Source organism: Neoarius graeffei, chromosome 14, assembly GCF_027579695.1.
Source record: "Neoarius graeffei isolate fNeoGra1 chromosome 14, fNeoGra1.pri, whole genome shotgun sequence".
Classification (NCBI taxonomy): domain Eukaryota; kingdom Metazoa; phylum Chordata; class Actinopteri; order Siluriformes; family Ariidae; genus Neoarius; species Neoarius graeffei.
Window position 1 is genome coordinate 71025643 of NC_083582.1, and position 18672 is coordinate 71044314.

The 18672-nt window shown below is 41.3% G+C and overlaps 1 protein-coding gene across 4 annotated transcripts in view; it reads right to left on the reverse strand.

The window, feature by feature from the left end:
• Positions 1-18672, reverse strand: part of LOC132898581 (PH and SEC7 domain-containing protein 1-like) — a 164690-nt gene that overhangs the window by 110865 nt on the left and 35153 nt on the right. For all 4 annotated transcript variants that reach the window (XM_060940291.1, XM_060940294.1, XM_060940292.1 and 1 more), the window contains 3 exons: positions 18022-18139; positions 12407-12911; positions 11861-12304 (listed from right to left, as the gene is read on the reverse strand). In XM_060940291.1, the coding sequence (XP_060796274.1) occupies positions 11861-12304; positions 12407-12911; positions 18022-18139 (1067 nt within the window). The remainder of the gene's footprint in view (positions 1-11860; positions 12305-12406; positions 12912-18021; positions 18140-18672) is intronic.

An 18672-nucleotide genomic window follows, 5' to 3' on the forward strand; every position in this document is an offset into this window, starting at 1 on the left:
ATTGACACATAGGAAGTCGTACAGTGGTGCTTGAAAGCATGTGAACCCTTTAGAATTTTCTATATTTCTGCATAAATATGACCTAAAACATCATCAGATTTTCACACAAGTCCTAAAAGTAGATAAAGAGAACCCAGTTAAACAAATGAGACAAAAAATATTATACTTGGTCATTTATTTATTGAGGAAAATGATCCAATATTACATATCTGTGAGTGGCAAAAGTATGTGAACCTCTAAGATTAGCAATTAATTTTAAGGTGAAATTAGAGTCAGGTGTTTTCAATCAATGGGATGACAATCAGGTGTGAGTGGGCACCCTGTTTTATTTAAAGAACAGGGATCTATCAAAGTCTGATCTTCACAACACGTGTTTGTGGAAGTGTATCATGGCACAAACAAAGGAAATTTCTGAGGACCTCAGAAAAAGCGTTGTTGATGCTCATCAGGCTGGAAAAGGTTACAAAACCATCTCTAAAGAGTTTGGACTCCACCAATCCACAGTCACACAGATGGTGTACAAATGGAGGAAATTCAAGACCATTGTTACCCTCCCCAGGAGTGGTCGACCAACAAAGATCACTCCAAGAGCAAGGTGCGTAATAGTCGGTGAGGTCACAAAGGACCCCAGGGTAACTTCTAAGCAACTGAAGGCCTCTCTCACATTGGCTAATGTTAGATCTTCATGAGTCCACCATCAGAACACCACTGAACAACGGTGTGCATGGCAGGGTTGCAAGGAGAAAGCCACTGCTCTCCAAAAAGAACATTGCTGCTCGTCTGCAGTTTGCTAAAGATCACATGGACAAGCCAGAAGGCTATTGGGAAAATGTTTTGTGGATGGATGAGACCAAAATAGAATTTTTGGTTGAAATGAGAAATGTTATGTTTGGAGAAAGGAAAACACTGCATTCCAGCATAAGAACCTTATCCCATCTGTGAAACATGGTGGTGGTAGTATCATGGTTTGGGCCTGTTTTGCTGCATCTGGGCCAGGACAGCTTGCCATCATTGATGGAATGATGAATTCTGAATTATACCAGCGAATTCTAAAGGAAAATGTCAGGACATCTGTCCATGAACTGAATCTCAAGAGAAGGTGGGTCATGCAGCAAGACAACGACCCTAAACACATGTCGTTCTACCAAAGAATGGTTCAGGAAGAATAAAGTTGATGTTTTGGAATGGCCAAGTCAAAGTCCTGACCTTAATCCATTTGAAATGTTGTGGAAGGACCTGAAGTGAGCAGTTCATGTGAGGAAACCCACCAACATCCCAGAGTTGAAGCTGTTCTGTACGGAGGAACGGGCTAAAATTCCTCCAAGCCGGTGTGCAGGACTGATCAACAGTTACTGCAAACGTTTAGTTGCAGTTATTGCTGCACAAGGGGGTCACACCAGATACTGAAAGCAAAGGTTCACATACTTTTGCCACTCACCAGATATGTAATATTGGATCATTTTCATCAATAAATAAATGACTAAATATAAATATTTTTGTCTCATTTAACTGGGTTCTCAAGCAACAAACATGGAATAAAAAGTATTTGATGGTAAGAACGCATCTTATTTTATTTTTCAAGAATTATCGCATTTTTCACAAATCGCTCCAGTCATTTCACCAGTTTGTTTACATTCTAAGCGGAAATGATTTTGTCGGATGTTTTGTATCAAGTTTTTGTTCATCGAATTTGCAAAAAATAAAAATGCTCCACTTCTCAAAATCCAGTGAATGTGGATAGAATAAAACAGTTATTCCACTCACTCAATCTCATCGTACACGGCTTATAGTCGACTCCGTGCTATGCGCCTCGTCAGCCATCAGCTCATGTACGACTTGATTTCATGGGAGGTTCCTAACATTTTTGGCAAACAAATAAACCTCAAATGGGCATTATGAAATTTCTCCAACCATATGCCTTGATCACCCTACTCGTTTGATTCCCGGTTTATAATTTATTTGCAAACCCATATTCAATAACTTTTGTGGCATTTTCTTTTATTCGTTTTCTCAACTTCTGTTTGACTCCGAGTCAAATGATAGTGCTGGAATTAGTAGAGGCAGAAGATGGGCCAATAAATTTTAATTGACTGCTGAACTCCTACATTAGGAGTGTATATAAATGCCAAAATGTAGCATGTCAGGATATATACACACTTTTTTAAATTATATATAATTTATTTATTTTTAAAAAAGGACATACACTATTACTTAAACGTCATTCTCATGAGCGAGTCTCCGAGTAGCATTTTAAAATGGCAGCATCTAAAATGTGTCGTCATAGTTAGAAGATTCATAATATAAATTTGCAACAAAAGGAAAAAAAAAATGGGAGGAGATTACGAGCTTCTTTCACGACCCCATAGTGCCACATGAGTTTGGGAAACCTACTTTGGGAACTTCTGCTCTGTACGTTTCTCCAACATCACAGTAATTGCTGAGTGCTGTTACACTTTCCAGAGAGGGCTTCACTAAATACGGTCATGTGAAAAAAATAAGTACAACCCATAGAAATTGTAGACTTTTGTCAACATAATTTAAAACAAGTAAACATTTCGTTCTCTTTGATCCAGTGCCTAGAGATAAAGGTGATGTACTCCATGGCGGCGAGGGCGTGGTCGAGTGTCGGCTGTGAATTCCAGATTAGGTGCCATGGATTACAACCTCCTACAGGTGGAACCCGTCTTAGTTAACCCTCACATCTACGGTCTCCGTTATTGAAATGTGTGGTGTCCTCATGCCAAATCTCTAAATGGTACAGGGCCCAATTACCTCTCTGATATGTTGCAGCGGCCTAACCCAATCAGATCTACCAGATCGCGGCAGCAAAATTTACTGGTAAAACCTGTTGTTAAAACAAAGTGTGGTGAAGCAGCTTTTAGCTACTATGCAGTACAGCTATGGAACCAACTCCCAGAGGACATCAAAAACGCTCCTGCTGTTGGCAGCTTCAAATCTAGACTAAAGACCAAGCTGTTCTCAGATGCTTTCTGCTAACTGATAAATATCATCTTTTACATGTTTTAAACTTTACTTAACTTTTACAGTCTCTGCATGTTTTAAACTTTACTTAACTTTTATTCTATTTTATTCTGCTGTTTTTTACTGAACTTTTACTTCATTTTATTTTATTTCTACTATTGTTTAATTCTTTTTTTCTCTCTTCTTCCCCCTTTATTTTATGTAATTTTATTTTCTATTGTTTACTGTTACCTCTGTAAAGCACATTGAACTGCCACTGTGTATGAAATGCGCTATATAAATAAACTTGCCTTGCCTAAAGAGCTCTCTAAAGACCTCCGAATAAAGGTTTTGGATACCTATGAATCTGGCAAGGGATTTCAAAAGAAATCTAAAATTATGAGAAATAAATAATTCCACTGTAAGGAAAATCATCTACCGTACAAGTGGCGTAGATTTCAAGCAACTGACAATTTGTCCAGGACTGGCCGTCCCAGCAAATTCAGCCCAAGAGCTGATGCTAAAAGAAGTCTCTAAGAACCCCAAAATTTTATTAATAGATCTGCAGGTAACTCTTGCAACTGTTGGTGTGAAAGTACAATCAGAAAGAGATTGGACACATTTGACCTGCATGAGAGGCGTACCAGGAAAAAGCCTTTGCTGTCCAAAAGGAACATTAAAGCAAGACTACATTTTGCCAGTGAACATAGGCAAAGACCAAGCCTTTTGGAATAACGTGCTCTGGATAGATGAATCAAAAGGTACAGTTGTTTAGCCACAGTAAGAGTACACACATGTGGCGCAGACCAAAGATGGCTTTTCAGGAGAACCACCTCGTACCAACTGTGAAGCATGGTGGTGGAAATGTTATGGTTTGGGGTTGCTTCGCTGCCTCAGGGACTGGGAAGTTGATCCAACAATGAATTCTGAATCATATCAAAGGGTGCTTGAAGATAATGGCAGGTCATCTGTTCAGGAGTACAACCCCAGTTCCAAAAAAGTTGGGATGCTGTCTAAATTGTAAATAAAAAAAAAGAATGCGATAATTTGCAAAATCATGGAAACCCTATATTTAATTGAAAATAGTACAAAGACAACTTATCAAATGTTGAAACAGAAATATTTTTTTATTGTTTTTTGAAAAATATATGCTCATTTTAAATTTGATGTCAGCAACACATTTAAAAAAATTTGGGACAGGGGCATGTTTACCACTGTGTTGCATCACCTCTACTTTTACCAACGCTATGTAAACATTTGGGAACTGAGGGGACCAATTGCTCTAGGTTTGAAAGAGAAACGTTGTCCCATTCTTGCCTGACATACAATTTTAGTTGCTCAACAGTTCAGGGTCTCCTTTATCATATTTGGTGCTTCATAATGTGCCAAATGTTTTAAAAATGGGAGACAGGTCTGGACTGCAGGCCAGTTTAGCACCTGGACTCTTTTACTATGGAGCCATGCAGTTTTAATATGTGCAGAAAGTAGTTTGGCATTGCCTTGCTGAAAGGAGGAAGGCCTTCCCTGAAAACGATTTTGTCTGGATGACAGCACATTGCTCTCAAACGTGTATATGTCATTCAGCATTAATGATACCTTCCCGGATGTACAAGCTACCCATGTCATGTGTACTAATGCACCCTCATACCATCACAGATGCTGGCTTTTGAACTGTGCACTGATGATCAGCTGGATGGTCCTTCTCCTCTTTAGCCTGGAGGACGTGATGTCCATGATTTCTAAAAAGAATTTCTACTTTTGATTCATCAGACTTCAGGACAGTTTTCCACTTCGCCTCAATCCATCGTAAAAGAGCTCAGGCCCAGGGAGGTTGACGGTGTTTCTGGATATTGTTTATATCTGGTTTTAGCTTGCATTTGTGGATGCAGTAATGAATAGTTTTCACAGACGATGGTTTTCTGAAGTGTTCCTGAGCCCATACAGTGATTTCCACTACAGACACATGTCTGCTTTTAATGCAGTGTCACCTGAGGGCCTGAAGATCACAGACATCCAATGTCAGTTTTCAGCCTTGTCTCTTGCATACAGAGATTTCTCCAGATTCTCTGAATCTTTTAATGATATTATGGACCACAGATGATGTGATCCCCAAATTCTTTGCAATTTTACATTGAGGAACGTTATTCTTAAATTGTTTGCACTGTTTGCCCATGCAGTCTTTCACAGAGTGGTGAACCCCCCATCTTTACTTCTGAGAGACTCTGCCTCTCTGGGATGCTCTTTTTATACCTAATCATCTTGCTGACCTGTTGCCAATTAACCTAATTAGGTTTTTTTTGTAGCATTACACAACTTTTTTCAGCCTTTTGTTTCCCCTGTTCCAACTTTTCTGAAACGTGTTGCTGACATCAAATTCAAAATGAGCATATATTTTTCAAAAAACAAAATTTCTCAGTTTCAGCATTTGATATGTTGTCTTTGTACCATTTCCAATGAAATATAGGGTTTATGACTTACAAATCTTTACATTCTGTTTTTATTTACAGTTTACACAGCATCCCAACTTTTTTGGAATTGGGGTTGTAGAAAGGTCACCTCCGGTGGAACTTCAACAAGATAATGATCTTTAGCGCACGAGCAAATCCACCAAGGAATGGCTCAGAAAGAAGAAATGGAGGGTTATGGAACGGCCTTATCAAAGCCCAGGTTTGAACCCCAATGAAATGTTGTGGGGAGATTTGAAAAGGGAAGGAGGACATGCAAGAAAACCCTCAAAGAACTCACAACTGATAGAATTTTGCATGGAAGAGCGGTCAAAAAAATAATAATGATAATATTCAGCAAACTGATGTCAGAGACTGGTGGACAATTTTGCAAAATGTCTACAAGAAGTTATTTCTGTTCAAGTGGCTATACAGTACTGTACTAACTTCAGAAGCCAAGGGTGTACTTACTTTCTCCATAGAAGAATACTACATCTATTTGATATTCCTGTTGAATAAATGATCGAAAGAGCTCATTTTCCTTGTTCCTCACCTTTATCTGTAGGTCCTGGATCAAAAGGGTGAAATGTTCGCTTGTTTATATTATATATTACATTAAAGGCATTTAGCAGATGCTCTTATCCAGAGCGACATACAACATACCCAGAGCAGACTGCGGAGCAGTTGGGGGTTCGGTGCCTTGCTCAAGGGCACGTCTGTCATTCTTGCTGGTTCAGGGAATCAAACTGGCAACCTTTTGGTCCCAAAGCTACTTCTAACTTTTAGGCCATGACTTACCCAATAATATGTTCCCTAGTAATAAATATGTTGAGAACAAAGCTATAACTTCTATGGGATGTACTTATTTCCCCCCCCCACACACACATGACTGTACTAGCCGGTAGCACGGTGGTGTAGTGGTTAGCACTGTCACCTCACAGCAAGAAGGTTCTGGGTTCAAGCCCAGCGGCCAACAAGGGCCTTTCTGTGTTGAGTTTCCATGTTCTCCCCGTGTCTTTGTGGGTTTCCTCCACGTGCTCCAGTTTCCCCCACAGTCCAAAGACATGTTCAACAAAACATGGTAACAAGAACATTAGAAATAAAATGCATAGTTAGCTTTTTGACTTCATTTAAAAAAAAAAAAAAAAAATTCCATTCATCCAGGACATGACCGAGTCTTTTGATGCTACCAGACACTAGGCACCTTCACACAGTGCATTTCATGCTAAATCGATGTTAAAAGGAGAGTTCGGGATTTTTGACATGAATCTGTATGGCATCCCCATCAATAGTGTCGTGCAAACACACTGACTTACCCCTGACAGCATCCTGTGAGTCCAGTTCTTGTCCAGTTTTGGTCCAGACGAAAGTAGTCCGGCAAGTTTGTTGGGGTCACGAAAGTAAAACGTTTTTCATCTCAAAACAGTATGTGTTCAAAAGAGTGATATATTTGCATCACAAAACCGTTGACAAATAAAAAGTCAGACCTCGAAATCGCTTGGCACTATTTTCTCTCCCTCGGTATCACTGTGCGCTGTCATGTTGACATCTGCGCAGGAATCAACACCTTTCCCATTGTTTGGCAGTGATTAGGAGTTCAGATCAGCGGCGCTAACAAGCTAATTTGAGAGCAAGAACAGCGACAAATTTATCACCTTCTATAACCTATACAATAATATATTTGTGAAAATGGTGCGCACTTGCGACTATCCAGGCTGTAGCAACAAAGATGTGGCTGAATCTCCGCACACATTTCACCGTCATAGTCAGACATGTTGTCGCTAATTTTGCTAGCAGTAAACAATGTAGTGATGTGTCGGTTGCGAACGATCCGGTTCAAAGAGCCGGCTCTTTGAAGTGAACGACGGGAGCCGGCTCTTCGGTGGGAGCCGAGTTGGGGAGCCGAATTAGTTTTTTGTCCTTAGGTGCCTCAGTGAGAGAGAGAGTTCAGCTCAGCTGAAGGATGATTGTCTATTTGACAACCATGATCATTGTTTTGTTGCCGTGAATTCCTAAAGCTCATGATATAAATTGTCGCTCATAAATTGACAGGTTCGGTCGGCAACCGCCTTGGCATGGCCAGATTAATCTGCGGTATACAACGAGACAGCAGTCATTATAACAGGAGCAGATTTGCTGTTCCAGCGGCTTCTCATTACTGGTGGAGCAGAGTGCGGCACTTTTTTCTCTTTTTACATGCGCTCAAGGTGCCATATATTTTGTTGCACATTGTTCTGTGTTTGTTAAAATAATTTCCAACTTTGCTTCATAGTTTCTTAGGCCTGATTTATACTTCATAATTTATTGTGTGGCATTTTGTTCAAGGTCGAGTGTGAAATAAAGCCATAAAGGATAAACAGTTGATGTCTTCTGTGTATTTTATATTGGTAATATAACACAGTTTTGCATTATGTTTGTGAGAAAATAATTTATTAATTGGTAAGTAAGTTTTATTTCTATAGCTAGAACATTGTTACACTGCTATACAAAGCTTTACAATGGCTACAAAAACTAAAAAATAAAATGGAAAACATCCTATTGATAAAATATAAATAATAATGTAATTAATTAACTAGTTAATTGCAGCAATTAAATCAAAAATAAAATCTCAAGAGCTGGCTCCTTATAGTAAGAAGAGCCAAAAGAGCCGGCTCCCGAAAAAGAGCCGAAATTCCCATCACTAAAACAATGAATGAAACAGCCGTGGCTGTCACCTGGCGGCAGCGCGCAGTGATGAGAAGGGAGAGAAAATAGTGCCAAGCGATTTCGAGGTCTGACTTTTTATTTGTCAACGGTTTTGTGATGCAAATATATCACCCTTTTGAACACATACTGTTTTGAGACGAAAAACGTTTTACTTTCGTGACCCCAACAAACTTGCCGGACTACTTTCGTCTGGACCAAAACTGGACAAGAACTGGACTCACAGGATGCTGTCAGGGGTAAGTCAGTGTGTTTGCACGACACTATTGATGGGGATGCCATACAGATTCATGTCAAAAATCCCGAACTATCCCTTTAAAATATTACCCGTTTTGCCTAATAAAATAGACTAATTCATGTCTGGTTGTGTCTCAATCCTATGAAAATCTACCATGTACAAAGTCTATTTATGAAAAACTTTAAGAGAACTTATGGGTGGGCGGCACGGTGGTGTAGTGGTTAGCGCTGTTGCCTCAGAGCAAGAAGGTTCTGGGTTTGAGCCCAGTGGCCGACAGGGGCCTTTCTGTGTGGAGTTTGCATGTTCTCCCCGTGTCTGTGTGGGTTTCCTCCGGGTGCTCCAGTTTCCCCCACAGTCCAAAGACATGTGGTTACATTAACATAGGGTAGCCTTGGGCTGAGGTTGGGCTGAAGTGCCCTCGAGTGAGGAACCTAACCCCGAACTGCTCCCTGGGCACTGTAGCATAGCTGCCCACTGCTCTGGGTACGTGCGCGCACACGTGTGTTCACTGCTTCAGATGGGTTAAATGCAGAGGACGAATTTCACTGTGCAAGTTACAAATAAAGGCTTCTTATATTTAATTAATTTATACTCATTCAGTATAAACACTATCTTTACTATCGCTAACTATAGAAGGCAGTGTGTCTTCTTACTGGTACGTTCTTAACGTGACTGCCTAATTTTCCTCTCTCTCTCCCTCCAACTCACACACTTGCTCCAAATACTGCATCTAGGGTTTTTTTTTTTTAATTTTTATTATTATTAAAAAAAAATTGCTGCCACCCTGTGGTTCTTCTGAAGTATAGCACTTAACACTACGGGCTGAAGAGGTTCTCGCTCATATCTCGGCCTATTAAAAAAAAAAAAAAAACCCTACCATTATATTTCTGGGCAAAGCACCGACCCCCAAATTGCTCAAAGGAAACTGCGCTTCACAGTCATTTAGCTCATTAGTCTAGGACACCAGTTATTCATCTTGAATGATATTTACATTTTTTATCACCTAAAATATCACACATAATGCGAAGAGGAGGGACCGTTGTTTCACCACTGTTCCTGATTACAGCATTTTAACCGAGTTGATTTATCAAATACATATATGACCTGGAGGCAAGCTCTTTATTCAGGGCATCAGCAACGTGCATTAACCTTCATCTCACATTCATAGACACCTGGGCAGGCACACACAGGCACGCGCACACACACGACCTCATTTTCACATGGCTCAATGTGTAAGCTGTCTGCTTCGACCTTTATTCTCAGAGTTTAAATTCACTTGGCTTGCACTTGACCTGCACCATAATGCTGTAAAAGGGACTTCAGAAAGCCTTAAGAAAAGATCATCATGTTCACCATGACAGAATGAGTAGAAAGCAGATCCTGAAATCAGAAGCGGTTATGGTTTTCAGAAGACAATTTCTTTTTTCTTTTTTTGGAGAAAGAAATCTGGAACTGTATTTTTTTTTAAACACTCTGGCCACCAGTACACTACCAGAGGTGTGGGTTTAAGTATCAGCTCAAGATCAGTCATAATTATACCACCTAGTCCTGGTATCTGTTGATTGTTTAGCATACTGTAATCACTCAAGAAAAATACTGTACATACAAAAAAAAAAAATAAAAGCCTCATTGAGGCTGTAGCTCATACGGTACCAGCCACTGTTGTTGTGTGGGAGTTTGAAATCCGATCAATTCTGTAGGAGGAGGAGTGATTTTTGTGAAAGGGCAAATGACCCCTGTGTAGCTGCATCCATGGTAGGTGGCACCACCTGGTGAACAATTCTTTCGAGTCTTCTGGGTGGGTTTCAGTGAAAACGTTCTAGCAGTCTACGAAGAATAGTGGTTGGTTTGATGAGTCACCAAAAATTTTCAAACGCCCAGAAAATCGTAAATGATGGGTAGTGACACTGTCTGGACAACTTTTATACATACCAACCTGGAGAACATCCCATAGGAGTTTGATCAGAATCTGATCACTCCTGTAGGAGGAGTAGTGATTTTTGTGAAATGGCAAATGACCCCTGCGTAGCCGCATCCATGGCTGGTGAACAATTCTTGTCGGAATATGTCTTTAGAGTCTTCTGGGTGAGTTTCAGTGAAAACGTTTGAGCAGTTTACGAACAGTAGGTGTTTGGTAGAATGAGTCACCCAAAATTTTCAAACGCCCATAAAGTCGTAAATGACAGGTGGCGCCACCATCTTGACCACTTTTATACATACCAACCTGGGGAACATTCCACAGGAGTTTGATCAAAATCTGATCACTCCTGTAGGAGGACTAGTGATTTTTGTGAAATAACAAATGACCCCTGTGTAGCTGCATCCATGGTAGGTGGCACCACCTGGTGAACAATTCTTGTTGGAATACGTCTTTAGAGTCTTCTGGGTGAGTTTCAGTGAAAACGTCTGAGCAGTTTACGAACAGTAGTGTTTGGTAGAAGGAGTCACCAAAAATTTTCCAAACGTCCATAAAGTCGTAAATGACAGGTGGCGCCACCCTCTGGACAACTTTTATATATACCAACCTGGGGAACATTCCTTAGGAGTTTGATCAAAATCTGATCACTCCTGTAGGAGGAGCAGCAATTTACATGAAATTGCATGTGTAGCCTCATCCATGGTAGGTGGTGCCACCTGATGAACAACTCTTGTTGGAATATGTCTTTAGAGTCTTATGGGTGAGTTTCAGTGAAAACATCTGAGCAGTTTATGAAGAGTTGCATTTAACGTGATGAGTCACCCAAAAATTTCAGCCACCCATAAAATCGTAAATATGACCGGTGGCGCCACCATCTTGACAACTTTTATGCACACCCACCTGGGGAACATTATATGCGAGTTTGATCAAAATTTGATCAATCCTGGAGGAGGAGTAGCGATTTTTGTAAATTGTGGCTGGACGATGACAACGGATGACACGTGATTGCATAATAAATGGCAAAAAAAAATTTCACAGATGCTGTGCTTGTGCTGTCAAATCAACATTGTGCCGTTTTATTTCCTAACCAGATCTTCCATCCACCCATTATGTATACTGCTTATCCATCAGGGTCACAGAGGAAGCTGGAGCCAATCCCAGCTGACTTTGGGTAAGAGGTGGGGTTCACCCTGGGCAGGTCACCAATCCATCACAGAGACGAACAATGATTCACATTCACACCTATGGGCAATTTAGAGTAGCCAGTTGACCTGATACACATGTGGTTGGACTGTGGGAGGAAACTGGAGAACATGCAAACTCCACACAGTCAGCCATGAGGTTCGAACACAGAACCTTCTTGCTGTGAAGCAATCGTGCCAACCACTGCACTACCATGCCATCCTCAGCATACGGTACGTACCCAGTTTTGAAAAACCATGTTGGTAATGTTCCTATAACGTTATTTTTTGTTTAGCTATATCTTCATGAACATTTAACTTGGGGGAAAAATTTATACAAGCTTGTATGAGGGTTTATATTATTTTATGTTAACCCTAGGGTGTGTGTGTACACATGCATGTGCATCTCTCTTACCTGGGCAGTATGAGCACACCGTCACTGGTCCAGCTGTGTCCAGCTGATCTGTCATCCGAGCCGCTGCTGAGCCGTTCGCTGGATGGTGCCCTCGTGGCATCCGTGTCTCCCGTAATGGTCAGAGCCGACTCGGACACACTGGGCATCTCGGCATGCGCAAGGGGGGCAAAGCTGAGCTCCACGATCTGCCGTACGCTGTGATACATCGGAGCCTTCACCTGTGGGGTCAGTGTTGGAAGGTCAAACGTCAGCATGGTCTGAGAGCTGGAGGTCAGGTGCTCCAGGCTGTCCAGGCTGTTATAAGAGGTGCCTTTAGCTCGCTGGGACTCCAGGATGCTCTCAAAATGGTGACTAAACGTGTCCATGTTGTTACCCGTAGTTTGGGATGGGCCTCGTACCAGAACAGGTGATTTCATGGCTGGGTGACCGTTATTAAAACAGGGTCTAGAAAGGAAAGAGAGGAAAAGGAAAATAATTAAATCAAATTTGGTACTTTTTCCATCAGGTTTGTCTGTATGTTCATGCATGTTCTAGTAATCATGACACCTCTTGAAAAGCATGCCAAGTATCTGCTCCTCATCCTGGTCTTGACTGGCCTGCTGCCTCCTCATATCACACTGTGTGCGAACACTTGCCCAGCTGGCCACATCTTCCTCTTCTTCCTCCTCCTTCACCTCCTCCTCTTCTCCATCTGTTCTCTTGTATGCCGTTTCTCCCAGGGGGCTGCTCCCTGTACCGGAGGTGCCCATCACACTCCGGTTGCTCCCGAAAGCTGAGTCAGAGTCGTCCTTGTCAGCCAGCAGCACCTCATCAATGTCAGTCTCCCAGTAACAACGTAACGGAACTGCATCCAGATCCGTCTCCGAGTACTTCAGAGTACGACGAATTATGCCCGTTTTGGGGGATGTACCTGGAGCAGCAGGGGGAGGAGTTACAAGCTCCACCTCGACACGCTGAACGTCATGATTGGCTCGGAGAGCAACTTCCTCCAGTGGTAGGTAATTGGGTGGAGTTGGAGTGGAGAGGCAGCTCGGAGGCACGGTACACAGGTCTGGGACATGCGGGGGGGGGGGGGGGGGGGGGGGGGGGGGGGGGAATAAAAATGGCGTAAATACATCGAAAAAAATTCCAGCACCCAAGTTCTTGTTATGAGTGAGTCATCAATTTTAACTGACTCAAGTAAACCAGGTGAATTGACTCACCTGCTATGAAATACCTGTATGACTGGGAAACGGTGATTTACATGCTAGTCATGACACGATGGTCCATTTTAGCAGATAATCATAATGCATGTGTACGTGCCACAAATTAAACCTGTTATTATTGGGTAATGAGTTGTATTGTAATGAGTTTTGTTTTTGTTTTTTTAAACAGATGTAGAATCGGATTAACCTTGCAAACAAATGCCAGTCCTCTGTGCTGTTAATCGCCTTTTTTTTTTTTGTAAAAACAATTTTGTCTAGCACAATAAGATTAAATGCAATACCCAGTAAAGAGCTGACTGTCAGTCTTGCATACATGACAACTAATCTGGACTGAAGAGGAAATGTAGCCAAGTAGTTTACATAGACAAAAATTAAGTCCCCATACAGATAAATTAACACCACGAAATGGTGAATGCGGTTTACTGAAGCCGGCTCCATTTCTGAATGCTCTCCTGAAACAAATCTCGCAACAGGTCAAATCAGTTAAATATTTAAAAACAGACCGCCTTTCAGATTTTTCAAGTGTAGGTCATAAAAAGAATTTTCCCGACACCCAATTATTTTCATTTAGTGGCCCAAAAGCTACTGAATTCGAATCACAGACTTCCAATTTTATTAGTTTTTTTTTTTTTTAAAACTAACAATTAATGAATTTAGGGCCATGTGGCCCTAAATTCTCTGCTATTTTTCCTGCTTCAGCATGACCCAATTGAAGATACTACGTCATGAATCACGTGTTGGGCTTTCCCTGTTCACACAAGGCATTGTGGGATGCAAATTTGACAAAGGAGATAAAAATGGAGGACCCGAGTGTGACAATGAAATGTGAAAGAAATGAAACGACTACAGTAACGGAAAGCGAGAAAAGACGTTATATTACATACGAAGGAAAGGAAACGCAGGACCAAACTAATAAATATCGGCGGTCAGCGAGCACCTCGGTGTGATCAGCTGTTCGTTTAGCGACAGAATGATGGAACTGTCAGTGCACGCTCAAAGGGAAACCTGCGCATGCGCACACACACGGACTTCCTCTGTCTGCTTGACTGCGCGAAGTGAGTGATTTCATGCACATTATTTGCTTTAATCCCCTCAAATTAAATAACTTCCCAGCCAGATAATGGCCTGATATTTTGTGAGATGTTACAGAAATAAACGTATATCACAATGACCACATTTCAGAGCGAACTAAATTTCACTGATTTTATGAAATTGAAAGGCCGTCTAGCTTTAACACTGGCTGGCTTTTTTCCCCCTGGTATATCAGATATATTCCATTCAGCTAGGATGATACTAAACTAGTCCGATATACCATGAAAAAAAAGTCAGCCAATTTTATTATAATAATAATAATAATAATAATAATAATAATAATAATAAGTGCTGTCAAAAATGTCGCGTTATTAACGCGTTAACTTGACTCAATTTTAACGGCGATAATTTTTTTATCGCGAGATTAACGCTCTGTGACATGATGTAGGTTTTTCATAAGCTTTTGAAACTGCCAGGAACTTGCAACAGCGACTTTGGTTAGAAAACCGATAGCAGCTAGACTGTAATGCCACGCCCCGCACAGCCAGAGTCCTTTGCCCTCCTCCCCCAAAGAACCAGCGCGGGCAGGGCGCGCTAGTAGAGATGGGATTTATGGCTCTTTGATGGGATCCGCATCTTTGTGATCCGTTCTTTGAAAAGAGCCGTTCAAAAGACTGGCTCATTCGGCTCTTTTTAAATATTTATTCAGTTTTAAGAAGACAGCGTCTAAAGAAGCCAGATCCCTCTGAACTGTAAACTCAATGCTATCCCAGAAATCCTTCCTGTAATATGCAAATTTGGCCGCCTCTGATTGGACAACACGATGCATCAACAGGCAGAAAGTGTAAAAGTACAAAATGTGTTAAGTGAGCTGAAACAGTAAAGATCAGATTCAATGCAATATTTATCAACGAACTATGGAGATTAAAAAAAAAAAAAAGATGGATAATTCAACAGTAGATCATTTCACTCATGGTTCTCTTGCTAGCCCCGCGCCGGTGCTCGGCTTAGGTTTCACTTTGCAGTGGTTGTGTCAAGACGTGCTATGCTTTGCAATAAAAAAAACATTGGTACAAAGCAAGCCCATGCACTTTATGCTGATAAGAGAATTACAATGTTTTTTTATGTGACAAAAATGTGCGATTAAATTGCGATTAATCGCAAGTTAACTATGACTGTCGCGACATTAATCGCGATTAAATATTTTAATCGCTTGACAGCACTAAATAATAATAATAATAATAATACATACAGATTGCTTTCAGGTGTTCAATACATCTTTCTTTTTCAAAATCTTCTGTATTTAATGAAGCAAACCTGGCGGCCATGTTTGTTTATAAATTGTCACAGTCGCTCGCTAGTACTCGACGTGTGACGTCATGTCTTGACAACCAGGCAATATCGTAAACCATATTCAGCGCTCATTCTCCACTGGGTAGAGCGACGTAATACACGTCGGATAAGCGATATGCTAACAATATCGCATGCTATCAAACCAAATGAATGAAATCCGCTAGAAGGGAATAGAACACGTTTTTATTCCATCAGAAAAGTGTCCTGTATGGATAATAAGTTAGAATAAAGTGATTAAATTGAGTCACGGTGTGCTTCAGTACAGCTGTAAAACCATTATACTACTGCGTATGCTAAAAATGTAAAATATATTGTACAATACAAGGTTAAAATGATATTACTGACAACGTTTCAGTTATTTGAAGCGGTAAAAAGGTAGTGGTCCATTTATGAAGGTCAACTTAGCGTATTAGATTCTGGAAAACTTCTTTATGTAGTGGTATAATATAACGTTTACCTTTCCATTGGAACTACAGAGACTGTCCAACAATTTGATTCCATAATTAAAAACAACTATTTAATTCCATAAATGACTATAAATATCACAAAATATTTTCATCTCTGGCGGCACGGTGGTGTAGTGGTTAGCGCTGTCGCCTCACAGCAAGAAGGTCCTGGGTTCGAGCCCCGGGGCCGGCGAGGGCCTTTCTGTGTGGAGTTTGCATGTTCTCCCCGTGTCCGCGTGGGTTTCCTCCGGGTGCTCCGGTTTCCCCCACAGTCCAAAGACATGCAAGTTAGGTTAACTGGTGACTCTAAATTGACCGTAGGTGTGAATGTGAGTGTGAATGGTTGTCTGTGTCTATGTGTCAGCCCTGTGATGACCTGGCGACTTGTCCAGGGTGTACCCCGCCTTTCGCCCGTAGTCAGCTGGGATAGGCTCCAGCTTGCCTGCGACCCTGTAGAAGGATAAAGCGGCTAGAGATAATGAGATGAGATTTTCATCTCTCTCTCCCCCTCCATCTAGGTAGTAACTCTCTACCGCCATCTTTATACCTCACCTGGGACTGAGTCCACCACGGGGCGATGTATTGTTTTTGGTGGGGTTTCGTTTGTTTGTTTCCTTGTTAGCAACATTACGGGAAAACGGCTGGACCACTTCATGAAACTTTCAGGATAGATGGGCATTGGTCTCAAATAGAACCTCCAACATTGGTCATCTGGTCAAAATTGTTTCCCTCCCTCCCCCATTATATCTTCCTTCACATTCCAAAATGCTCATCTTTCAATTCTGCTTCCATTGATATGCTACATGATAGGGAATCTCTCATAGTTTTCTTTGTGGTTGGGGGTCAAGTGCCCCTTTTCCACCAAAGCAGTTCCAGGGCTGGTTCGGGGCCAGTGCTTAGTTTGGAACCGGGTTTTCTGTTTCCACTGACAAAGAACTGGCTCTGGGGCCAGAAAAACCGGTTCCAGGCTAGCACCAACTCTCTGCTGGGCCAGAGGAAAGAACCGCTTACGTCAGCGGGGGGGGGCGGAGTTGTTAAGACCAACAACAATAACAAGACCGCGAAAGATCGTCATTTTTAAGCGACGAGAAGCAGCAGCTGTACAAACGCGAAGTCATCCATCATTATTATTATTATTGCTGTTGCTGCTTCTTCCGTGTTGTTTTTGCTTCGATATTCGCGCCAAGGTTTATGCAAACGTAGCGACGTAACTGACGTATACAACAATGTAATGACATGGCTTCCCTTAGCACCGCGAGCGATGGAAAAGCAAACTGGTTCTCAGCTGGCTCGCAAGTTGAACGAGTTGTGAACCAGCACCGGCCCCGAACCAGCCCTGGAACTGATTTGGTGGAAAAGGGGTAAAGGTCATTGCTAAAATTTGCATATATTTTTCCATTATAACTTGAAAACGGTTAGAAATCGAGAGATGTTTATCAACGTATAGGAAGTCATATATGGGCTTTCATTTGACATCATGACCTTTGACCTTGTTTGTGTTTGTTAACAATCTAGCATCTAGACGGTTACACTGACTGACTTCAGATTTTCATGGTAGGTGGGCAATGGTCCGTAGATTACCTGATTAAATTTTGGGAGTAATCGGGTCAAGGTGAAGGTCACCGGAAAGGTCAACCTTTCCCATTATAACTCAAAAACGGTTGCCGATAGACAAATGTTTACTATTATGAGCATATAGGAACTCACATACAGCCTTTCATTTGGCACCATGATCTTTGACCTTGAAAGGTCAAACTCAAGGTCATGGATTTTCAGAGGGCTGTAACTTGAAAACGGTTGATGGGAGACAGATATTTACCATTATCAATTTATAGGAAGCACCATATGGGCTTTCATTTGCCACCATGACCTTTGATTCTGAAATGTCAAACTCAAGGTTATGGATTTTCATATGGAGCACCATATGGGCATAGGACTATAACCTGACAGCTGATGATTGAGAAATATTGCCATTATCAACATATAGGTATAAAATAAGTGCTGCCGGGTGAGGTTTGTTTTGCCTGGAAACACTTGTTCTTATCTATAGTGACTTGAATGAAATGGATGAAGTGACCAATAGGGGGAAAAAAAAAAAAAAAAGAGAGATGGACAGTTCACTCACTCTTCTCTTGGTCATTGGAGATGTTATCTGTCGTGGTGCCGAACAAGAATTCCCACTTGGCTCGAGCAATCTTCTGGGAGTGCAAAGATGGTCCCAGTACAGCTGAGCCACTATCAGACTGGAACAGACACAAGTCGTATTTACATTTGTGGTCAGAAGTTTACATACAGTGACATGAATGTCATCTTGGATATGAAGGTCATGGCAATTATTGGACTTTCAGTAATTTCTTTGAACTGTTCTTTTTCTGTGGTAGAATGACTGTACAACATACATCTTTTATTAAAAAAAAAAACCCACCCCACTAGGATTTGGTGCACAAGTTTTAATTTCCTTTGGGTTTTCTGAAAATCAACACAGGGTCAAAATTATACATACAGGGTCAAAAATTTACATATGCTCACTTTGATTATTAATTCAGAGGTGCTGAAACTTCCAAAATGTCACTTATCTTGCCAAGGCTGAGGTCTCTTAACTTCCTGTTAGTGATCATGATTGACTACAGCTGGTAGCTTCTCTGTGCCTTCATAAAAAGGGTTTGTTTACAGCACTCATTGGATTGACCAACACACAATAAAATGGGAAAGCCCAAGGAGCTCAGTGCAGATCTAAGAAAGAGGATCGGAGATGTACACAACTACGGAATGTCTC